Below are 26,391 nucleotides of genomic sequence, written 5' to 3'. Positions count from 1 at the left end.
CAGTGCTTGATGTCACTGCGGTCTTGGATATTGCTTCATATTTTGTATTGTTTTAAGCTGGATTGCACGTAAAAAAAAACACCAGTTTTCAACCAACAGCAATAAATGATAAAACTTCTGGTGTGAACAGATGTGCCACTCTGTGATTGGATCCTTGGTGAATGAACATAAACTTATGTTCAGAAACATACGATAAGATGCTAAGACAGCTGCCGGACACCTCACCTTAAAGGGACAGTTCACCCAAAGATGAAAACTCTGTCAGTAATCACTCTCCCTCGTGTTGCTCAACCCCGTCAGACTCTCGTTCATCTTTGGAGCACAAATTAAGATATTTGTGATATATTTTCTAAGATACGTCAGAACGGAGGCTCACTATTGGCCGACGCTGGTCATGTGTGTGTGATGCGTGTGATGCTGGCCAATAGTGAGCCTCCGTTCTGACATACGACCCAGAAGCGCTGCGCCGTTACGCTCTGTGAACTCACTCAGAGAAACACTGAAGAACACGAAGAGTTGAAGAAAGTCGTTATTTTTGTTGGTTTTGTCACTTGATGAACCTAAGGTTGAGCCGCTGTAGTCACTGGACTATTTTAATGATGTCTTTACTAACTTTCGGGGGCCGGCAAGTTTCAATAACAGAGAAGCCTATGGAGGAGTGAGCCAGCTCTCAGATCTCATCAAAGATATCTTAATCTGTGTTCTGAAGATGAACGAGAGTCTGACGGGGTTGAACGACATGAGGGAGAGTAATTACTGACAGAGTTTTCATCTTTGGGTGAACGAACCCTTTAAACTAATATAAACTGCAAAACATCCACTTCAGAGTCTTGAGATTTTGATGATGACTTTATTACAAAGCCGAGTCTGACTGCAGAGCAACTCCAGTTTGTGTCTCTGACAGCCTTAAACACAGATTTCCATATAATCCAGTCAAGGTGGAGTCAATGCATTTCCTATAGCTGAATTTCAGATGATGTCACCACCGTCTCCTCACTGATGTCACTCACTTCTAAAACTTGTCTGCCGCCATCTTGAGTACCTGATTCACGTCAGTCGCAAAGGAACTAGCTAGCTATGCCTTCAATATGTTGTGCGGTGGGGCGCAACAACAAAAAAGGAGACCCCAAAACATCCTTTTACAGGCTACCTCAGGACGAACAAAGACGGCGTAATTTGCGGGTGGGACGGGTGGGACATGTGGGACGGGTGGGACATGTCCCCACCACTCTTGAAACATCTCGCGGCACGAATGTACCAATACAAATAAACAAAACATCTCCAGTTAACTAGCAGAGCATTCATTACGTTCGTTTGTTAAATAAGAGGCGATCTAGCGCTGAAATGTGTTGTTTCTGAAATCGAGTGATCAAAGTGCTCGTTGCTGCTGCGATCAGTGGCGCGGAGACTGTGTTTGCTTGTGGCTCGCGCACAGTCTTCACTCGGACGCGTGCGCTTCAATGTGGAGAGACTCTCTATTCGTTCCGGTGAAATTACAAAACAAACTGCACACAAACGTGTCCCTGCCTGATATACAGCCACTGATAAACATTATCGGTTTTGATGAAAAAAAAAAAAACGATCTGAGTGCGGATTAGAACCCAGAGCCTCAAACACGCTTGGCACAAGCTCTGCCCCTGGATCACTTAAAGACACGCTGGAACTCAAGTCAAGTCAAGTCATCTTCATTTATATAGCGCTTTTAACAACGTAGATTGTTTCAAAGCAGCTTCACAGAGATAAGCGTATAATTTAAGGTAACAGAGATTGTTTTGGCTTTATAGCAGAGTTAAGTTATTTTCCATCTAAAGTTAGTTTTGATTGATTTGCTTCCGTCGCAACGATCATTTGTTATTAAATTAGGGGCCGCTAAGACGACACCATTCCCTCTACACAGACTTTAAACGCGAACCTGTGAGAAACGCTGATGGCGTTCAGATGTGCATTTAGAATGGGTTCTATAGTTATGTGCGTTTGAAAATACGCAGGTTTGGAATTCCCTACAAGCCAAGCCTAAACAAAGTACTTGTCTTTCCTTATAAATTTTGATAAAGAATTTTATTTTATTTTGTTGCTTTGGGGTAGGAACGCGAAACAAATTTTCCCGACAACGCCTTATCTGTATAGTGGTAGAGGGATCCTCCATAGGGAGAGACTAGTTGGCACTTCAGCACTGCGTTGTCATCGGTCCAGGCGAAGGTCCTTCGTCAGATCTGGATACGGCCTGGATCCGGCAGGCTGCAGGAAAACCTCGGGATAAACACAGACACTAAAATTAGCGTAGATGCCATTCTTCTCATGATGTAACGAGTACATCAGGAGTTATGGGAAGTGTTCCCGGTTCCGGCTGACCTAATCTATGCAGCCTAACATTAAATTATAGAAGTCTATAATGTGTTATGTGTATGCTAGGTCAAAGAGATGTGTTTTTAGTCTAGCTTTGAACTGACAGAGTGTGTCTGCTTCCCGGACAATGGTAGGAAGACTGTTCCAGAGTTTTGGTGCTAAATAGGAGAAGGATCTCCCGCCAGCAGTCGATTTTGATATTCTAGGTATTAGTAACTGGCCGGAATTTTGAGATCGCAATAGACGTGACGGACTATAATGCGTTAAGAGCTCGCTCAAGTACTGCGGAGCTAAACCATTTAGTGCTTTGTAAGTAATCAGCAATATTTTAAAATTGATGCGATGTTTAATAGGGAGCCAATGCAGTTTTGACAGAACCGGGCTAATATGGTCATACTTCCTGGTTCTGGTAAGAACTCGAGCTGCTGCGTTTTGGACCAGCTGTAGTTTGTTTATTAAGTGTGCAGGGCAACCACCCAGTAGATCATTACAATAATCTAGCCTTGAGGTCATGAACGCATGAACTAATTGTTCCGCATTTGTCAATGAGAGCATATGGCGTAATTTAGATATATTTTTAAGATGGAAAAATGCAGTTTTACAGATACTAGACACGTGACTTTCAAATGAAAGATTGGTATCAAAGAGCACACCCAGGTTCCTAACCGACGATGAAGACTTAACAGAGCAGCCATCAAGTGTTAGACAGTATTCTAGGTTATTACGTTTCAGAGTTAAGAAGTAGGAAATTACGAGTCATCCAATTTTTTATATCTGCTATGCATTCCGTTAATTTAGTGAATTGGTAAGTTTCGTTAGGTTTTGAAGAAATATAGAGCTGAGTATCGTCGGCATAACAGTGGAAGCTAATTCCATGTTTCCTAATGATATCTCCTAATGGCAGCATGTACAGAGTGAACAGCAGCGGTCCTAGTACTGAGCCTTGTGGTACGCCATACTGGTCGGATCAACATCATATCACTGAATGCCAGGATTGGTAGTTTGGTAGCAGCGGACGGAGGCTGGAAGTACGCATCAGGGTATCGCGTAGGGATCACACCCTAACGATGATCATTTTTGAAAGTAGCGTTTCTTTTCATGGCAGTCGAGGTGCGAAATGTTGTCTTTCGTAGCCGTTTACTGTATCCGCACGAAGCTGTAAATAGTTGCAAGCTAGCTAGCAGTACTCGGTAGGTACTCAAGATGGCGGCAGTCAACTGGAAAAAGAGCGGATGACGTAAGAGGTCACGTGACTGATATTCATGTATAGACTACTGGTATTGTGCATCTTAAACTACACCAAGCAACACGAGTCATCTCAGTTGACCAGAGGTTTTCTCATATGAAAGCAGCACAAAGAGTCTTCAGATCGTCAAATATGAGCATTAGATCCTCCATGAATGAGCACAAGATCATCACATGCTTCTCTTTATGGTCACACACACACACACACACACACACACACACACACACACACACACACACAGTTGGCTAGATCTAATGGCAGAGTGAGAAGCACAGTAGAATAAAATGGCTATATTAGACTTAAATCATTTATATTCTGATTAATAAAGTTCTTGAACATTAACTCAGCAGTTCACGGGACAGATGAGCGGAGGCGGACGATGACTTGACTGTTTCTAATGGTGTTTGGTCTCTATCTGTTCTATCCAAAGCCTTTCAGTGCGTATGGAAGAGATACAGACTACAAAAACACCAGAAGCAATGTTGTTTTTATACATTTTCCTTTAATGATATTTTGCAGTTTTTAAACAGACATTTTTAAAACTCAAAAAAATAACTCAACATCCAGAAAAGAAAGCAGAAGAAGAGCAGAAGAAGAGCAGAAGAAGAGGCAGAAGAAGAGGCAGAAGAAGAGCAGAAGAAGAGGCAGAAGAAGAGCAGAAGAAAAGCAGAAGAAGAGGCAGAAGAAGAGCAGAAGAAGAGCAGAAGAAGAGGCAGAAGAAGAGCAGAAGAAGAGCAGAAGAAGAGGCAGAAGAAGAGCAGAAGAAGAGGCAGAAGAAGAGCAGAAGAAGAGCAGAAGAAGAGGCAGAAGAAGAGCAGAAGAAGAGGCAGAAGAAGAGCAGAAGAAGAGCAGAAGAAGAGGCAGAAGAAGAGCAGAAGAAGAGGCAGAAGAAGAGGCAGAAGAAGAGCAGAAGAAGAGGCAGCTCGTGTCCAGTGACACACGCGAGGTTCATCAAGTCGGAAGCAGAACGTCAACCTCAAAAAACAAAACAAACAAGTGAAGAACACCTGTGTGTTTGAGCACATGAACTCATTTGCATACACACACGTTAACCGATTAAATCATAATCAAACCAAAGAAGGCATGATGAAACTAAACAAGCATCATATTATGGCAGTAAACAGTCATCGAGTGTAAATAAGAGACATCATCATCATCATCATCATCATCAAAACACACACGACACAATCAGAAGATTGTCCTGAAGGGTTAAAGGTCACGGTCAGAAATGCTCCCGTGAGTGATGTCACGTCTAAAGGTAATCTGGCATAACCCCGCCCACCTGCGACACCATAACTGTGACATCACTGAACTCCAGAACAGTCCCGCGTGGCTGGTTTGCTCTGACGGGATACAGTGGGAATCTCCAGTGGGAATCTCTATTGGGAATCTCCAGTAACACTCTCCAGTGGGAATCTCTATTGCGAATCTCCAGTGGGAATCTCTATTGGGAATCTCCAGTGGGAATCTCTATTGGGAATCTCTATTGGGAATCTACAGTGGGAATCTCTATTGGAAATCTCCAGTAACACTCTCCAGTGGGAATCTCCAGTGGGAATCTCCAGTGGGAATCTCTATTGCGAATCTCCAGTGGGAATCTCTATTGGGAATCTCCAGTGGGAATCTCTATTGGGAATCTCCACTGGGAATCTCTATTGGGAATCTACAGCGGTGAATCTCTATTGGGAATCTCCAGTAACACTCTCCAGTGGGAATCTCTATTGGGAATCTCTATTGGGAATCTCCAGTGGGAATCTCTATTGGGAATCTCCAGTAACACTCTCCAGTGGGAATCTCTATTGCGAATCTCCAGTGGGAATCTCTATTGGGAATCTCCACTGGGAATCTCTATTGGGAATCTCTATTAGGAATCTACAGTGGAAATCTCTATTGGGAATCTCTATTGGGAATCTACAGTGGGAATCTCTATTAGGAATCTACAGTGGAAATCTCTATTGGGAATCTCTATTGGGAATCTACAGTGGGAATCTCTATTGGGAATCTCCAGTAACACTCTCCAGTGGGAATCTCTATTGGGAATCTACAGTGGAAATCTCTATTGGGAATCTCTAGTGGGAATCTCCAGTGGGAATCTCTATTGCGAATCTCCAGTGGGAATCTCTATTGGGAATCTCCAGTGGGAATCTCTATTGGGAATCTCCACTGGGAATCTCTATTGGGAATCTCCACTGGGAATCTCTATTGGGAATCTACAGCGGGAATCTCTATTGGGAATCTCCAGTAACACTCTCCAGTGGGAATCTCTATTGGGAATCTCCAGTAACACTCTCCAGTGGGAATCTCTATTGGGAATCTCCAGTGGGAATCTCTATTGGGAATCTCCACTGGGAATCTCTATTGGGAATCTCTATTGGGAATCTCCACTGGGAATCTCTATTGGGAATCTCCAGTGAGAATCTCCAGTGAGAATCTCGATTGGGAATCTCCAGTGGGAATCTCTATTGGGAATCTCCACTGGGAATCTCTAGTGGGAATCTCCAGTGGGAATTTCTATTGCGAATCTCCACTGGGAATCTCTAGTGGGAATCTCTATTGCGAATCTCCAGTAGGAATATCTATTGGGAATCTCCACTGGGAATCTCTATTGCGAATCTCCAGTGAGAATCTCCAGTAGGAATATCTATTGGGAATCTCCACTGGGAATCTCTTTTGCGAATCTCCAGTGAGAATCTCCAGTAGGAATATCTATTGGGAATCTCCACTGGGAATCTCTAGTGGGAATCTCCAGTGGGAATCTCTATTGCGAATCTCCAGTAGGAATATCTATTGGGAATCTCTATTGGGAATCTCCACTGGGAATCTCTATTGGGAATCTACAGTGGAAATCTCTATTGGGAATCTCTATTGGGAATCTACAGTGGGAATCTCTATTGGGAATCTCCAGTAACACTCTCCAGTGGGAATCTCTATTGGGAATCTACAGTGGAAATCTCTATTGGGAATCTCTAGTGGGAATCTCCAGTGGGAATCTCTATTGCGAATCTCCAGTGGGAATCTCTATTGGGAATCTCCAGTGGGAATCTCTATTGGGAATCTCCACTGGGAATCTCTATTGGGAATCTACAGTGGGAATCTCTATTGGGAATCTCCACTGGGAATCTCTATTGGGAATCTACAGCGGGAATCTCTATTGGGAATCTCCAGTAACACTCTCCAGTGGGAATCTCTATTGGGAATCTCTATTGGGAATCTCCAGTGGGAATCTCTATTGGGAATCTCCAGTAACACTCTCCAGTGGGAATCTCTATTGGGAATCTCCAGTGGGAATCTCTATTGGGAATCTCCACTGGGAATCTCTATTGGGAATCTCTATTGGGAATCTCCACTGGGAATCTCTATTGGGAATCTCCAGTGAGAATCTCCAGTGAGAATCTCCAGTGAGAATCTCGATTGGGAATCTCCAGTGGGAATCTCTATTGGGAATCTCCACTGGGAATCTCTATTGGGAATTTCCACTGGGAATCTCTAGTGGGAATCTCCAGTGGGAATCTCTATTGCGAATCTCCACTGGGAATCTCTAGTGGGAATCTCCAGTGGGAATCTCTATTGCGAATCTCCAGTAGGAATATCTATTGGGAATCTCCACTGGGAATCTCTATTGCGAATCTCCAGTGAGAATCTCCAGTAGGAATATCTAGTGGGAATCTCCAGTGGGAATCTCTATTGCGAATCTCCAGTAGGAATATCTATTGGGAATCTCCACTGGGAATCTCTATTGCGAATCTCCACTGGGAATCTCTAGTGGGAATCTCCACTGGGAATCTCTATTGGGAATCTCCACTGGGAATCTCTAGTGGGAATCTCCACTGGGAATCTCTAGTGGGAATCTCCAGTGGGAATCTCTATTGCGAATCTCCAGTGGGAATCTCTAGTGGGAATCTACAGCGGGAATCTCTATTGGGAATCTCTATTGGGAATCTGCAGCGGGAATCTCTATTGGGAATCTCCAGTAACACTCTCCAGTGGGAATCTCTATTGGGAATCTGTACTGGGAATCTCCACTGCAGCGTCACACAAGTGGGACCGTTTCAAATCTGCCACTCAAAATAACGTCAAACCGGATCAAACAACTGTCTGTGGCCCAAAGGCACAGGAATCATATTCCAAATATTAAAATATATATATATTTCTGCCATCTGATTGAGTTTATTTTATTTAATTTATATATTTAACCAGGAAGGTCCCGTTGACTTACAATATCTCTTCAGCCAGGGAGTTTAAAACATCCGTCATCATGTTCACTCGCAACTCTAAAAATCCTGAAACACAAACTCTAAAACTCACACGACTTGCATTTCCTCCACATGTCCATTTCATTGACCTTTGAACTCTAAACATCCCTTTCATCATCATCATCATCATCAGTGAATGACAGCTGTCAGTCACAAGTGTAAACTCATTCCAGCCCTACTTCCTCACTGCTGCTCATCTCACTTCTCTCAGGGAATCAGTTCGTTAGGCTGGTTCGTTTCCCAAACGTTTGCTCTTCAGGTTTAATGTTCAGTATTTGAGCTGTAAGCGTCTAAACGAGGTGGACCTAATGCTGCAGATGCTGATGAAGCTGTGTGTTGTCTAACTGTTATCATCTGGCTCAGTTTAGTCCACTAAAGATGGTAAGTTTGGCTTAAAAAACTAATTTAATAAAAAAAAGAAAAAAAAAAGAAAAACTGTAGTGTGAGTTAAAGTGATGCAAGCTGGTGTTGAACAGCATATGAACACATCCTTACGGTGTTTGAGCTGTTCTGGTGTGAATCATTAACAAGAACCGTTCCTCCTGCTGTATCTCAGATCATCACACACACACACACACACACACACACACACACACACACACACACACACACACACACTCTCATGGTGTTTCTGTCAGTGATCTCTGAGGTTATTAAGGCACATTGAGGCTGAACATACAAACGCCCAAAACTAGTGCAAATCTGATGCACAGCCAATCCTGGGCAGGGTCGTTTCTGAGAGGTACGTGATGCTGAACACAGGCTGAGTGGTGACGTGTGCGTTAGCAGAGTGTGTGCTAGCTAGTCTCGGACCGCGCACACATGCATATTGCACTTAAAACCATGAGAGCCTTCCAAAACTCACACGCTCTAATCTGATTGGATGAGCAACAGTCAGTGTGCACAAACTCAAGATGACACGATGAACGATAACCATAACGATCAGCTCCAGCCGACGAACACCGTATCGCTATCGTTATCGCTCCGGCTGCGCTCCTTAGCAGACACGGGCTGCGTTTACATGCACAACTTGTGTTTCATTGATGAGTCTGAGCGTAGTGTGAACACTGAAACGTGATCGGGTTGATGTGTGTGAAGCAGCACTGGTGGGCCGTTGTCCTGCTCCACTTCACACACGCAGGGAAAGCAGGATTATAGGAGGACGAGACACTCGTTTACACAACACTTTATTCATCAGGAGAACAGCTCGTTCCACACAGCAGACGTCATCGCACACGCGCAGTCCTTTCAGTTTCTGTTTTCAGTCCGATCAAGTGTTCACATGTTCTCTCCATCGGATCCGGTCAAGTGTTCACATGTTCTCTCCATCGGATCCGATCAAGTGTTCACATGTTCTCTCCATCGGATCCGGTCAAGTGTTCACATGTTTTTCTCCATCGGATCCGATCAAGTGTTCACATGTTCTCTCCATCGGATCCGGTCAAGTGTTCACATGTTCTCTCCATCGGATCCGATCAAGTGTTCACATGTTCTCTCCATCAGATCCGGTCAAGTGTTCACATGTTCTCTCCATCGGATTAGAAAAGGAATAACCCCCTTAAAATCCGATCGAAATGTCATTGGGATCGAGCTCAGTCGGGTCGATTAAGGCGTTTACATGAAGGCTTTTCAGTCCGACTGAGCCGTCAATCTGATGACTAACGGATTATGTGTTTGCATGTAAACGCAGCCAGTGACGCTCTCTTCCTGTCCCGAAGTGGGCGGGTCTAGCCCAGAATAAACTCTTTCTACTGATAGTCTGACTACATGAGACTGTGTTAACTAACTTACTAACCCATCAAAACAACACGGCTAGTGTTTCCTGACATCGTCAGACGGGCGTTTCTCTGCTCTTCAGGTCCGGGGCGCTGTACTGGCGTCTCATGCGCGGCGGGGTGACGTAGCCCTGCGCTTTTTGGTGTTTGCCGTGCGGTTGATCGGTGAGCGCGTGCGGTAGAGTCTGGGGCCGTTGGTGATTGACGTATCCCCCCTCCCCGCGTAAGCAAGGGCCCGGCGACTGTTGCCGATAGCGACCGCGGTTGTTGTTGTTGTGGTGCCCGTTGGTATAATAACCCTGGTTGCCAGGTACGGTGGAGCCATCTAGCGAATTGCGCCTGTAGCGCCATTGTTGCTGCTGAGGAACGTGATTGCCGTTGCCGTAGTTACCGTTGCTGTAGTGACGAGGTTGCCAGGGGCGACTAGGGGAGGGCGCACGCATGATGACCGGCATTTGGAACGGAAGAGGAAGTAACGGCACGCCGGGGGCGGGGCCTCGTTCCTCGTCTGGCGTGACGGACACGTTCGGTCCCCAGGAGAGCCGGTGTTGAGGGTTGCTCTTAAAGGGGAACTTCAGCTTGCAGTCCTGAGGGGGAATGAAGCGTCCCGTTCCGGGGAGGTGGACCACGCCCTCCCCACCCATAGCCCCGCCCCCGGCTCCGCCCCCTCGACGCAGACGCTTGGTGATTTGCTGCTGCTGCAGGTTGAGGAGGCGTGTCTGCTCCTGTTTGAGCCAGCGTATTCGGCCCCTCCTGAAGGCGGGGTCTTCCTCCATCAGCCGTGACACGCGCTGCTCTTTGGGGAGGAGCTCCGGAAGGCCACGCCCATCTTCCTCATCGCCCTGATCACCGTCTGCGCTCAGATCCTCGGATACATCACCGTCCTACACAAACACATACACAACTACTGAAAGCATGTGCATTAGGGCTGTGCTACATTCAGAACTGAATTGAGTGTGTCAGTAGATAGTTTCCATCAGCCTGTTTTTATGCTAATTTTGAAGTATCGCATCAGAAACGAGTGATGGAAACGCCAACGCCAAATGAAAAAAAAAAGCTTTTACACTCTCTTGAGGTGTTTTTTTGACTTGTGTGAAGAAGAGTTAAAGGGATAGTTCACCCAAAAAAGCGTATTAGCCCGTGATTTACTCACCCTCAAGTCATCCTAGGTGTGTATCGCCGTTGTCGGGCGGAAACCTCGTATGTCCAAATTTTGTCAATTTCATATTTTTTCACAAATCGATGCTATTGGTCAGTCCCCACGTGGTTCTGTTATTTTTACAAATTATTAGCCAATCTAAAGTGTTGAAAATAGCTTGAGAGCAAATCTCTTAACTCCATTGGACACTGTCAGAGAAGTCTCGTAACTCCACCTCGTCTTCTTCACTCATTTTGTCTCCTCAAGATTGAAAGTCGCAACGATTAAGAAATCCTCGTTGAGCAACACGTAAAGCAAGCCTTAACTCTGATATCAGTTATTGATGTATTTTAAATGTCTACTTATTACTAGGCTTATACGTGTGCTTTGAAGTTTTAAAATGTATCTAATATAATACTTGAATTGAATTAAATGTTTTGGATACCAGCATTCAATAATTGTTTTTATTATTATTTAACTGACTGGAAGTTGGCAGTGTGCATGTAAAATACCCCGAGTAGCAGGTCTTATTTTATGGGAGAAAAAAAGTCTGTCTACTGGCGCCGAGTAGGCCTATCTTTGGATAACCCTGTCTGTTTTTTAGACAACAACGAGTGAAAATAGTTAGGATACATTTGAGTAGGCCTGTTTTGTTAAAAATCGATAGCTGTAATGCCTCTGTGCAGAAGCCCGTGAGCCACGGAGGGAAGTTTGGGGGCAGATTAGGCTAATTTCCACCTATTAGACAGCCTAGCGTTAGTCAGCTCATCGTCTTTTGTTCTGCTTCACTTATAGCTCTTAAACCTTTAAAGTGGAGTTTAGGAAGACGTATGCAACCACAGTCGTTAGCTTTGGTTAACTATTGAAGCCTTTTCTCTTGTCAAAAGGCTCAACGCGACCGCAGACTTTGTTTGCTTGCAGATTAATTTCCGCCTATTTTAGACAGCCTAGTATTTTGGTATTGCATCACTCATATCTCTTAAATGTTTAAAGTGGAGTTTAGGAAGATGTATGTAACCACAATCATTAGATCTGAATAGCTCTTAAAGCCTTATCTCTTGTCAAAAGACTGAACGCGACCGCAGACTCTGATGAACACTGCCGGCAGCAGCGACGTCTGTGTCCGTACCGTTCTCATCAGTGACAGCGTAACCTCGTATCTCCCCGCTCCCAACTCATGAATCTCGTATCTCCCCGCTCCCAACTCATGAATCTCGTATCTCCCCGCTCCCAACTCATGAATCTCGTATCTCCCCGCTCCCAACTCATGAATCTCGTATCTCCCCGCTCCCAACTCATGAATCTCGTATCTCCCCGCTCCCAACTCATGAACCTCGTATCTCCCCGCTCCCAACTCATGAACCTCGTATCTCCCCGCTCCCAACTCATGAACCTCGTATCTCCCCGCTCCCAACTCATGAACCTCGTATCTCCCCGCTCCCAACTCATGAACCTCGTATCTCCCCGCTCCCAACTCATGAACCTCGTATCTCCCCGCTCCCAACTCATGAACCTCGTATCTCCCCGCTCCCAACTCATGAACCTCGTATCTCCCCGCTCCCAACTCATGAACCTCGTATCTCCCCGCTCCCAACTCATGAACCTCGTATCTCCCCGCTCCCAACTCATGAACCTCGTATCTCCCCGCTCCCAACTCATGAACCCCGTATCTCCCCGCTCCCAACTCATGAACCTCGTATCTCCCCGCTCCCAACTCATGAATCTCGTATCTCCCCGCTCCCAACTCATGAATCTCGTATCTCCCCGCTCCCAACTCATGAATCTCATATCTCCGATTAAACATGATTTTGGGGGAAATGTTGTGTTAATGTTGGTACACAGTATATGATAGCAATATAAGGTATAATACAAACTTTAACAATACAATGTTTAATAACTCCTTTAATAATTTCCTGAGAAATAATGGTTTTGGAGATGCGAGGATTCAGCCCGACAGCGATATGATTAAAGCGATGTGTTCGTGTAGGAAAAATATCCATATTTAAACCTTTAGCGACTGAAATAGCTAGCTTCCGGCAGACAAAAAAAGGGAAACCGTCTTTGAAAAGATTCGCTTCACGTTTGGATGGAAACCCAGCTACTGTGTGTGTGTGTGTGTGTGTGTGTGTGTGTGTACCTGCACTGCTGGTATGATGCTCTCCATCTTCATCATTCGGTCTCTGAGGGCTTTGATCTCCTCGTCCTTCGTGTTGTTCTGCTCTTTGACCTCTTGTAAAATATCTGTCAGTTTGTCGATGTGAGCTTTCAGGTCGTACACGCCTCTCTCTCCGTCAGTGCAGGAGTGTGTGTGTGTGTCCTGGCGCCCGTCCCCGATGCCCACCGTGTCCCACACGTCCTGAGCCACGTCCCTCCACGCCTCCTTCTCCTCCTCCTCGTCCCGTCGCCCGCACGCGGGCAACACTCCTGTAAACCATCATATTAATATTAATACACGTCCAAGCGATGCTTCTTCACCGGTGTGAACCGTCAGCGTATCGTGAGAGCGTCCTCTACAACTGTACACAACAACACACACACGCACGCGTATAACCAATCACACACACCGCAAAAAATGCTTACTCAGTGTTTTTGTCTTGTTTCCAGTCCAAATATCAAACATTTCTTAAATCAAGATGCATTTACTAGATGAGTAAAATGATATAAGATATTATGTCCTGTTTTCTGGGGAATTAATCAAAATGAAGTGAGTTTTTGCTTAAAACAAGTAAAATGATCTGCCAATGGGGTCAGAAAAATAATGTTGTTTCTGTTTGAATTAAGATCATTTTTCTGACCCCATTGGCAGATCATTTTACTTGTTTTAAGCAAAAACTCACTTAATTTTGATTACATTTTCATGTATACATGTGTTAGTATACAATAGTTATATCTCAGCCAAATATTGTCCTAACAAACCACACATCAGTGGAGAGCTTATTGACTCCGCTGTCAGGTGATGTATACATGTGACTGGTTTAGTGGTCCAGGGTCACCTCTAGAGACATGAGCAGCTGTTGTTCAGCGTACCGTACATGCGGCTCAGCTCCTTCATCTTCACCACGGCGAGCGCCTCCATCTCGCGGCGCGAGTGCCGGAAGTCTCCGAGCGCCACCTCGTAGCAGATCTCCTTCACCGCCTGCAGCTTGAGGTCGCTCAGGGTCACGCGCTCCGGGTCTTTGCTGATCCTCCGGCGCTGAGGGATCTGGTACACGCGGAGCGGCTCGCGCCGTTTCCCACTGCTGGGTAGACCACAGCGCTTCACTATCGACTGGACCTGGAACACACACTGATGATCAGATCTGGACACGGTTAATGATGAACGTGTGTGTGTGTGTGTGTGTGTGTGTGTGTGTGTGACTGGACCTGGAACACACACTGATGATCAGATCTGGACACGGTGAATGATGAACGTGTGTGTGTGTGTGTGTGTGTGTGTGTGTGTGTGTGTGTGTGTGTGTGTGTGTGTGTGTGTGTGTGAGTGTGAGTGTGAGTGTGACTGGACCTGGAACACACACTGATGATCAGATCTGGACACGGTTAGGAAACATTAATGATGAACGTGTGTGTGAGAGTGTGCGTGTGTGTGAGAGTGTGTGTGAGAGTGTGTGTGTGAGTGTGTGTGTGTGATACCTTGATCGCTGGTAGTTTCTCTCTCAGGGAGGAAATGAGTCTCCAACTCTCTTCACATGAGCGTTTATCAGAATCATCGCCACTGTCTGAATCAGCATACTGACCACACACACACACACACACACACACTTTCAATTAATCAAAAATATGAACAGTTTTCAACACTGATAATAATCATAAGTGTTTCTTGATCATCAAATCCTCATATTACAGGGTATATGCAGGAATCTTGAAGTTAATTTTAATACCTTTTCAAGACTTTTTCAAGACCTTCTCAATATTTTTTAATACCTCACCACCACTTCAAGCTGTAACCATTTACATCAGTGATACTTTTAACTTAACAGTTTTAGTTTGTGATAAAAACTATTCGCACTACGTAATACGTAACACGCACTGGGACCGCCAGTTTTTTTTTTTTTGCGATTGCAGGGCTCGCAAAATTTCAAAATCGCTGGTAGCCCTTCGGGCAGGCACTCTCCAGATTTTGGTAGCCCGAAATGAATTTTACTAGCCCATATAAAAAGACTACATTTTTAATGTAGAATATTGGTTAGGAGTCAACACAATGAATCAAAAACTTTTTCAAAACACAAATATCAACAAATATGCATCTGGTTCTAACTGAACTGAAATGTGTGTGACCAGTGTGGATCATGAATCAGTCTGTGTCGGTGGCTCAGCCCCCAATGAGGGTATGATAAAAAAATAATAAGTAACTCTTTAGTTTAGGGTTTAATGCTCACTATTAACTTGTTTCATTAACATGCAGATGGCAGGGTTTTTTCATCACTGAGGTCCCGAATGTGAGATATGCTAGTTAGGGGGGTTCGGGGGGGGGTTCCCTGAGAAAATTCTTATTTCTCTGATCTACATATGTGCATTTTAAGATGTTTTGAAGGCCAAAAAAATTGGATAACAATAGCTTTAAAACCATGTCAGTGGGCAGCTGATTATTTTTCTCTCCTCATCAGCATCACACTCCTATTCTCTTAGTTTTTCTCTTGCTCTGTCTCTTCCCCTCCTAAAGCTGAGCTTTGACTGATAGAGGCTTTTCATGTTTGTCTGTCAGTGAAAAAAGTAAACAAAGGGTCAAACTGATAGGCTGATTTATGAATCATTTTCTCAGATGCATTCATTTACTGAAAGCTACTAGGAAAGCTAGGTAGCCTAACTAAGTTTATTGAATTCATTCACAATATGTACACATTCATTATTGATCTTATTCCTAATACAAGGCCGTAGACAGGGCTTTATAATCAAAGAGGTCCTACATTTAAGGTTATTAGGGGGTTTAAATTTTTTATTTCTCGGATATGTCCATTTCAAGACGTTTGAAGGCCAAAAAAGGATAAGAAATAGCTTTAAAACCATGTCAGCGGGCAGTAGATGATACCTGCTCTCACTTCTTATCCATCACTCTTTCTTTTTCTCTCAGTCTCCTCATCTTGCCCTGTCTCTTCCCCACCTAAAGCTGAACTTTTTTAATTTACTGAAGGCTACAAATTGTATATTAATTCTCAACATGTACACATTCATTATTAATCTTGTGCCTATGATGAAAACGGCTTTGTTAATGCTAATGTCCCCTCACAATGACAGTCAACTAATTATTAGTCACGTTACATAGGCCTATTTTCAGTTCCAAATGGCGAAATTCGACAAAAGTATATTCATTTGCCTGATCATTTTTGTCATTTGTTTCACATTTATGACCTAAAAAAGCTGTCAAATATGAAATGTTTAGTTTAGCTACTTACATCTTATCTCGCACTTGACCGTAAACTGAAGCGTCGAGTCGCTCTGCTCAAATTCGCGCTCAGCAGCTTCTTGTGAACATAAAGCCCGCCTACTTTGATTTGATTGGTCATCTCAATATTCTGACATTGACGAGCACCACAGACCAATGAGACTCAGATGAACACACACACACCCTGTCCTCTCTGTTTCTGACGTGCAGAGCGCTCGGCGCCGCTTCGGATTGAAGATGAAGAACGCGCTGAATCTGATTATAACAAGACTGAAGCGAACACTATTTCAGATAGCCCGTCGGGCAGGCTGGTTATGCATTTTGGTAGCCCGACTGGAAAACACAATAGCCCCGGGACGTCGGGCAGGCGATTTTGCGAGCCCTGCATTGTGCTTTTGAACTTCCGCCCGCCTGCCCGCTCTGGTGCTCTCAGAGGCAATTTACGAACGCACCCACAATAGCCTAGTTTTTTTATGTACTAAATTCACACACTTTTACAATGTTTTTGGGATTCAAACTGTTGGACAGCTAATTCAGAAAAAAATACTTTCAAAATTTAAGACTTTATAAAGCCGTGATAAGACTTTTTAAGGGTCTTAATTTTCCCAAAATTGATTTATCACCTTTTAATACTTTTCAAGACCCCGCGGATGCCCTGTATTAGAGTGATGTGTGGAGGATCATGTGACACTGAAGACTGGAGTAATGATGCAGAGATCACAGAGGCCGAGTGCATCCTGGACTGTAGTTTGGGCCCGTATGAGTCGTGTGTTTGAGAGCGAGCCGAAGTCCAGCTTCACCGTCAGCACAGCTGTTAGAGGACATCACTGATGATGTCAGTAGGCGCGTCTACATTACAGATTTGCACAAAACTTTAGCGATTTTTTCTACATTTCGACAAAAAACTCTTGCGTAACGACAGCGTTTCCATTAACCGATGCTGTGCGACTCACACTAACACTAACACTAACACTGTGCGACTCACACTAACACTGTGCGACTCACACTAACACTAACACTGTGCGACTCACACTAACACTAACACTGTGCGACTCACACTAACACTAACACTGTGCGACTCACACTAACACTAACACTAACACTGTGCGACTCACACTAACACTGTGCGACTCACACTAACACTAACACTGTGCGACTCACACTAACACTAACACTGTGCGACTCACACTAACACTAACACTGTGCGACTCACACTAACACTGTGCGACTCACACTAACACTAACACTGTGCGACTCACACTAACACTAACACTGTGCGACTCACACTAACACTAACACTGTGCGACTCACACTAACACTAACACTAACACTGTGCGACTCACACTAACACTGTGCGACTCACACTAACACTAACACTGTGCGACTCACACTAACACTAACACTGTGCGACTCACACTAACACTAACACTGTGCGACTCACACTAACACTAACACTGTGCGACTCACACTAACACTAACACTGTGCGACTCACACTAACACTAACACTGTGCGACTCACACTAACACTAACACTAACACTGTGCGACTCACACTAACACTGTGCGACTCACACTAACACTAACACTGTGCGACTCACACTAACACTAACACTGTGCGACTCACACTAACACTAACACTGTGCGACTCACACTAACACTAACACTGTGCGACTCACACTAACACTAACACTGTGCGACTCACACTAACACTAACACTGTGCGACTCACACTAACACTAACACTGTGCGACTCACACTAACACTAACACTGTGCGACTCACACTAACACTAACACTGTGCGACTCACACTTCATTTTTTCGTAAAAACAGTTTTTGGCGTTTTTTGGCGAAATTGATGCGTTTCCATTGGACGTATTTTCAATTGGCAGTTTGAAGGGTAATGTGAGCTCTCACCAGTCTCTGTTGCTCCAGTAGCAGATCTGCTTCCTCTTTCTCACGCCGATACTGGCTCTCCACATCCTGCAGCCTGAGACACACACACACACACACACACACGTGAAGTGAGCTAAACTTCCTCAACTGTATTTTGCTGTGGATAAAAGCACCTGCTAAATCAATAACTGTATATGTAATGAGGTCCCATTAGCTAATGCATTAACTAACAATAACTAACAATGAGTAATACATTTGTTACAGTATTTATTAACCGCTGACTTCAGTATTACTAGTACTGTGATCTTGTTTAAAGTTCGCCTTTTAAACTGTTTTGTACACTTATAGTTCATAACAGAGGTGAATTTTCAGTATTTCATGTCCTCATAATTCTGTATTTGGTGAAAGCATGTAATGAGAGTTATGACTGGTCATTATCCATCGTTTCAAAACCGCTTGCTAGAAACTGTTGAGCAAATAAAATATTTCAACTCGAATCGATATTTCATGTCTAATTATTTACTTATTGGACACTGATTGTCATCTGGGGTTTTAGTTACAGATTTAAAAGAACAACATTAGGCACTGTGAACACACACACATACAAAAGACATCATGGACATGATTTGAAAAGGTTAAAGGTCCTGGAAGAGGCAGCCATGGGAACGTGAGCCGAGTGCCTCTAGTGGAAGCGTGCGGTACTGCAGCCGAACACACTCACTGAACGCTCACTTACGGAGATATCAACCTCACATCTGGAGCACAACATGTTTAGATTTATTAGCTTTGACTTTCTTGCAGTTTTAGAGTAAAACGTGTTTTGGAAAATACATATTTCATAAGAAATTTTTAAAAAAGTTTTTTTAATGCATTTTTCATACTAATAAACAAACTTCTATGACATTTTAAGTTCACTTTTTAAAACTTCACTTCAGAAATAATCTGCCAAAGTGTCTGCCAAACTTCAGTCTATGATCCAAAGATTTAAGATTTGTGACCGTTTAAGTTCAATAAATGCTCAAAAATTTTATAACAGGTAATAACTATTCCATAAATATAGTTTTAGTACCGTAAAAGCCACTAAAAATACAAATAAATGAATAAAACACATTATCGAAATAAAACATAGTACATTAATTTCATTGTAATAAAGAAACGACAATTTTTGACGAGCTGTTGAGATTAACATTAATAACTAACAGTGATGGTTCATTTCTGTAGTAAAATTTTTATTAATTTAGTTCATTTATCTATACAGCCGCTCTGGAGAAAACCGTGATGTCATCGTCCAGCTCAGTATAATGGTGTCAGTGCAGGAGATTAATAATACTGATGAATATTAAGAGAGTGTGCAGTTCTTTTTCCTTTGCAGCAAGTTTTCCCTTTAACCTGAAACTCATCAGGTGTGCGTTTGCTTTGCTGTTCTTTTGAGGAACTAATATAATTAACCAAAAAAGGAACTTGTAAAGAGTTCCCTAAAAACTCCCATAAAAAACAGAATTAAGTGTTTAACTGTAAAAATGCCGTGTTCTGCATCATGAAACAAAAATGTATTATAGTGTTTATTGTGAATGATTTATGGGTGCACATCATCATTATTGTGTTAATAATCTTGAATCAGAATATCTTCCTCTCGCAGCATCTCTTCTGTTCTCTGATGATGTGGGCGGGGCTATAACCTGTCACTCACATGAGATCAGCCAATAGCAAACCACAACCATCCAATCAACACTCCACGGACACAATCAAGCCCCGCCCACATGTGTTCTCGATCCAGAAGCGCTTCACTCGGAGATACGGCACAATAGAGGAGAGAAGACCCTTCTGGCACCTCACGATTCGGATCGATTCTCGATACGTGAATAGATTTGGTCCAGGGTTTCCCCCGCACCCCTAAGGGCTGCAGTCAGTGTGTGTAAGCCGTGTGTGCCGCACCTCCTCTGCATCTCCAGCTTGATGTCGATGCCCTGCTCCTCCAGGAGCTCTCTCTGGGCGTAGTTCCAGTCCGCCGGCTCCCCCTGCTGGTCCAGGCTGCGCTCGCGCTCCACTCGCGCCTGCTCCGGGTGGTTGAACCGGAACACGTGGTTCTTGCCCATCACCACACGGTTTCCTGCGACACCATAGGTTGAGCTCAGGGTCATGTGTAGTTCTGGGGGTAACTCATTACAAGTAACTTGAGTTACGTAACTAAGTAACTAGTGAAGTAACGCATTACTTTTCAAATTTACAACAAAATATCTGAGTTACTTTTTCAAAAAAGTAACACAAGCTACTTTGTTTTCCCATTTATAGACTGACAGCTCTCCTGTCCTCATGTTGAGACAAATCGAACTGCAGAGGCATTGTGTGTGTGTGTGTGTGTGTGTGTGTGTGTGTGTGTGTGTGAACATGATGGTTATTGTAGTTCTAGACTAAATATGAGCATTTACTCATCTCACCTGCACAAAAAAGATTCAATATACCTCAAAATTAATAAAATCAGTGAAAAGCAGAATCAGAATACTATGCAAACCTCAAATAACAAAATATGTTAAATAAAAAAAATATTTTGTTTGCATTTAATCTCACTTTATTGAAAAATGTACTTGCTTCTGACCTTCGATGATTCTAACCATAAGCAAAAATGACTATAGATTTTTTTGTTTTTATTGGTAAAGTAAGTGTTAAACTTTCTTCTCCTGCATCTATTCTTCTGTGATCCAGAACAGCAGCAGCTGAAAGGGTTTGCTCATGAATTTGCATTTCCTTCTGCCTGAAGCTTATTATTTCACTTTTGGTGTGAAAGGGTCAAGCCCAGGTGGAAAAAAGTAACGCAAAAGTAACGTAACACATTATTATGACCGCCGCTAGCGTAGCTAGCGAAAGCGGTCATATAGGGATTGTCAAAGTTTTTTTTTTTTTTTTTTTTCGTCACCTTACTGAATTTTTCGTCAACGATACCAGGGACACCGAAGCACCGGGGAACATGAAATTTGGTGGGCATGTAGCCCCACTAGACTTCTAAGGAAAAATTTCGTTTGGTCCCCGGGGGCCACTCCCCCCCCGCGCTGGGCCCCCCCAAACCCAAAAAAATACAGTTTTTCCTAAATAACTACCTGAACCGTGGCACCGAGGATGAAGAAATTTTTATGGTATGTTGGTCTACTAGACTTTTACGGAAAAATTTCGTTTGGTCCCCGGGGGCCACTTCCCTCCCCCGCGCTGGGGCCCCCGTAAATTTTTCGTCAACCATACCAGGGACACCGAAACACCGGGGAACATGAAATTTGGTGGGCATGTAGCCCCACTAGACTTCTACAGAAAAATTTCGTTTGGTCCCCGGGGGCCACTTTCATGTGTACCATTTCATGTGTATGATTAACTTGACATCCTCTGGGGGTATCCTCTGCTAAGTTTTGTAGAATTTCATCCATGGGGGGGTATAAAATAAATTCATTTATGTGCACATTTAGTGACTGTACACTCATCGGCCTGTAGATGGTGCTGTTGAGCGAAGGGTTGCTGGTTTAGGATGATACTGTCACACAAACACATGCAGGAATACAAACAAACGCAAGCATGCACACACACTGACATCCACACGCACAGACACACACCCATACACACACATACAAATCCACATGCACAGACACACACACACAAACACACACGCGCACACATGTACGCACACATACATACACGCACAGACACACACACACACACACACACACAGACACACACATACACAAACACACACACATACATACACACACACACACACACACACACACACAGACAGACATGCACATACTATTACTTTTTTTAGGTATATACATAAACACGCAATACAGCCAAATTACTCCACGTCATTTATTTTTGTGGAAAGCCAGTGCAGGCCTGAGCGGCGGTCATATTTTGTACCGCGATGCGGTACATCTAGTTTACACATTATTTACACAATTAGTTACTTTTTAAGGGAGTAACACAATATTGTAACGCATTACTTTTCAAAGTAACTTTCCCCCCCACACTGGTCATGTGATCACGAGGACAGCGGACTCACACAACAGGGGCTTTCGCACCGGGTAGTTCTAGGAACTCTAGACACCAGGATGGTTCCCAGAAAACGAATGGTTCCCTTAGGAAAACTTTCCTGGTTGCGTTTGCACCGCCAGTAGGAACTCTGAAGTGACGTGAGCCGCGCTTGTTCTTGCGACTTTCATTTTGATGGCGCTGAGAACGACTGAGCAAACAGTGTACGATCTGTCTAACAGTCCAGTCTCATACGTCATTAGACAGAACAGTTATACACAGAAAGTAGACCGTAATGAAAAGTCATGGTAACACTATTTCGATAGTCCACTTTAGACATTCTACTGACTATAAGTAACTCTGCAGCTACATGTCAACTAGCCGTCATTAGAGGATCAGTAAACTGTCTGCTTAATATCTGATAACTCTTTATTCTGATGCTCCCCAACAGACATTCAACTGACTATAAGTAACTTGACAACTACAAGTCAACTTATTCTACTAACCCGAACCCGAACACCTAACAGCCTACTGATACTCTGATGAGAGTTAGTTGACATGTAGTTGAAAAGGTACTTATAGTCAGTAGAATGTCTAAAGTGGACTATCCAAATAAAGTGGAACCAAAGTGATTAGCGTGTGGTTGATGTCCAGTGTTGCTAGCAGAGCAGAAACACGTAATCATGTTTCGCCTCAAAGTGTGCGTTGGATTTTCTCCTCAGCGTAACGGTTAAGAGGCTTCTTCATGTTCTGAGAGTTCGTTTCTAGAGTAAATATAGGCTATAATCTGTGTGTTTACACTGCTTTTTTTTTTAAATGGCGTGTGCTGGTGTTCCACCAATCAGCGAACACTACGGCCACTGTAGTTCCTCTAGCGCTGGTTTAGACCGACTCTGAAGTGGGAGTAAATCAGTTCCTCCAAAAGGAGTTCCTAGAACTTAAATCGTTCCCAGTTCCTGCGGTGCGAACACGGCAAAATCCGGGAAGTTCCGCCAATAGTTCTCGGAACTGTGAAGAGGCTCCTCATGAACACACTCACCCTGTTTGAGCAGCACACACTCGCTGATCTGCCTCCCGTTGACGTACGTCTCGGCTCCCTCCAGCGGCTCCAGGGTCACACACACTACACACACACAAAAAGTGAGGGATCTGCATGAGCACGGTGTTATGATATATGCGGTATGCTAATGAGGAGGGCGGGGCTCCTCCCTAAAGAGGGGCGGGGCTCACAGGGAGGTCACACCTGTTCATCTGATGTTTTGCTTTGTGTAACCCTTGCACTCCCTAATTTGGTGTTTCTGGGTCAAAAATGACCCGCCTTTTAAATTGCTTATAAATCTCTGGTTATGCTATATCATCACCACATGTTGGATTCAATCTTTCTGTCAGCTAGTTTTCTGTCCATTAGCACAGGATTTGTATTTATTTTTGGAGCTGGTTGATCGTAGGGCTCGTTGATTTCAGTGTTATAATAGTTCACTAAAGCTTATTCACCAGATCAATGAGGCCTACGATCAAATCCAGTGCTAAAAGAAAGAAAGCAAGTTGATAAAAAGATTAAATCCAATATTTGGTGATGATATAGCATAAAGAGAGATTTATAAGGAATTTAAAGGTGGGTCAGTCTAACTAGGTGGAAAAAAAGGCGGGAAAGAATTCCCAAAATATACAAATATTATTATGAAACGAATTAATTTTTTATTATATTATTTATGAATCATTACAATTATTTACTTTTATTACTCTTATGTAAGTTGTTATACCCTGTGTGAGAAAAGTCCAGTGCGATAACACCAGGAAAAAGAAAATGCTTTCCGGGTCGAAATGACCCGAGCACAACATGAGAGTTTAAATAAGGGAAATGAGCGAATGAGATCGAGCAGCTTTCATTGGTCAAGGATTCATTCACATGCAAATAACGTCATTCGTAAATGAGTCTCAGTGTGATGTAAGGTCGCTCCGGTTGACTGGATTCATGCCGATGAAGCACATTAACAGCACAGGGGAACTGGACTGACACACGGAAACACTGTTTGTATGTGGCGAAGGAAGAGCAGAAACACATTTATAATGACGACAGGAGGAAGATGAAGAGGAGGGACTGATGATGATGATCATACTGATGACTGATGATACCTGTGTCAAATCCCAGCGACTGTTCCAGCGACAGAGAGAAAACCAGCACAGTACATGAGTGTGTGTTACTGACACAAATACACACACACACACCTATATATCCTGCCTTCAGTAGGACCTTGTGATTTGGTGATGCTGAAACACACACACTCACTGACTCATTCACACACACACACACACACACACACACACACACACACACACACACACACACACACACACACACACACTCACTCACTCACTCACTCACTCACACACACTAACTCACTCACTCACTCACTCACTCACTCACTCACACACACTAACTCACTCACTCACTCACTCACTCACTCACTCACTCACTCACTCACTCACACATACTAACTCACTCACTCACTCACTCACTCACTCACACTAACTCACTCACTCACTCACTGACTCACACTAACTCACTCACTCACTGACTCACACTAACTCACTCACTCACTCACTCACTCACTCACTGACTCACACTAACTCACTCACTCACTGACTCACACTAACTCACTCACTCACACACACTAACTCACTCACTCACTCACTCACTCACTCACTCACTCACACACACTAACTCACTCACTCACTCACACTAACTCACTCACTCACTCACTCACACACACTAACTCACTCACTCACTCACTCACTCACTCACTGACTCACACTAACTCACTCACTCACTGACTCACACTAACTCACTCACTCACTCACTCACTCACTCACACACACTAACTCACTCACTCACTCACTCACTCACTCACTGACTCACACTAACTCACTCACTCACTGACTCACACTAACTCACTCACTCACACACACTAACTCACTCACTCACTCACTCACTCACACACACTAACTCACTCACTCACTCACTCACACACACTAACTCACTCACTCACTCACACTAACTCACTCACTCACTCACTCACTCACTCACTCACACACACTAACTCACTCACTCACTCACACACACACACACACACACTAACTCACTCACTCACTCACTCACTCACACACACTAACTCACTCACTCACTCACTCACTCACACACACTAACTCACTCACTCACTCACTCACTGACTCACACTAACTCACTCACTCACTGACTCACACTAACTCACTCACTCACACACACTAACTCACTCACTCACTCACTCACTGACTCACACTAACTCACTCACTCACTGACTCACACTAACTCACTCACTCACACACACTAACTCACTCACTCACTCACTCACTCACTCACACACACTAACTCACTCACTCACTCACTCACTCACTCACTCACTCACACATACTAACTCACTCACTCACTCACTCACTCACACTAACTCACTCACTCACTCACTGACTCACACTAACTCACTCACTCACTGACTCACACTAACTCACTCACTCACTCACTCACTCACTCACTGACTCACACTAACTCACTCACTCACTGACTCACACTAACTCACTCACTCACACACACTAACTCACTCACTCACTCACTCACTCACTCACTCACTCACTCACACACACTAACTCACTCACTCACTCACTCACACTAACTCACTCACTCACTCACTCACACACACTAACTCACTCACTCACTCACTCACTCACTGACTCACACTAACTCACTCACTCACTGACTCACACTAACTCACTCACTCACTCACTCACTCACTCACTCACACACACTAACTCACTCACTCACTCACTCACTGACTCACACTAACTCACTCACTCACTGACTCACACTAACTCACTCACTCACACACACTAACTCACTCACTCACTCACTCACTCACACACACTAACTCACTCACTCACTCACTCACTCACTCACACACACTAACTCACTCACTCACTCACACTAACTCACTCACTCACTCACTCACTCACTCACTCACTCACTCACACACACTAACTCACTCACTCACTCACACACACACACACACACACTAACTCACTCACTCACTCACTCACTCACTCACTCACTCACACACACTAACTCACTCACTCACTCACTCACTCACACACACTAACTCACTCACTCACTCACACTAACTCACTCACTCACTCACTCACTCACTCACTGACTCACACTAACTCACTCACTGACTCACACTAACTCACTCACTCACTCACACACACACACTAACTCACTCACTCACACACACACTAACTCACTCACTCACACACACACACT

At 43.9% G+C, this 26,391-nt stretch overlaps 1 protein-coding gene across 1 annotated transcript in view; it reads right to left on the bottom strand.

The window, feature by feature from the left end:
* Nucleotides 1-4,080: 4,080 nt before the first annotated feature.
* LOC311302251 (kinesin-like protein KIF1C) overlaps nucleotides 4,081-26,391 on the bottom strand; it is a gene marked incomplete at its 5' end in the record, with an annotated part of 39,860 nt that continues 17,549 nt past the window's right edge. The window contains 7 exons of the mRNA XM_084427974.1: nucleotides 4,081-10,504; nucleotides 12,896-13,182; nucleotides 13,786-14,032; nucleotides 14,389-14,487; nucleotides 18,051-18,123; nucleotides 19,965-20,139; nucleotides 23,080-23,163. Coding sequence (XP_084284100.1) covers nucleotides 9,677-10,504; nucleotides 12,896-13,182; nucleotides 13,786-14,032; nucleotides 14,389-14,487; nucleotides 18,051-18,123; nucleotides 19,965-20,139; nucleotides 23,080-23,163 — 1,793 coding nt within the window. The 3' untranslated portion in view covers nucleotides 4,081-9,676. The remainder of the gene's footprint in view (nucleotides 10,505-12,895; nucleotides 13,183-13,785; nucleotides 14,033-14,388; nucleotides 14,488-18,050; nucleotides 18,124-19,964; nucleotides 20,140-23,079; nucleotides 23,164-26,391) is intronic.

Source organism: Rutilus rutilus, assembly GCF_951802725.1.
Source record: "Rutilus rutilus genome assembly, chromosome: 13".
NCBI classification, from domain to species: Eukaryota; Metazoa; Chordata; class Actinopteri; order Cypriniformes; family Leuciscidae; genus Rutilus; species Rutilus rutilus.
Note: the sequence above shows the minus strand (reverse complement) of the source record. Positions and strands in the feature narration are given on the sequence as shown.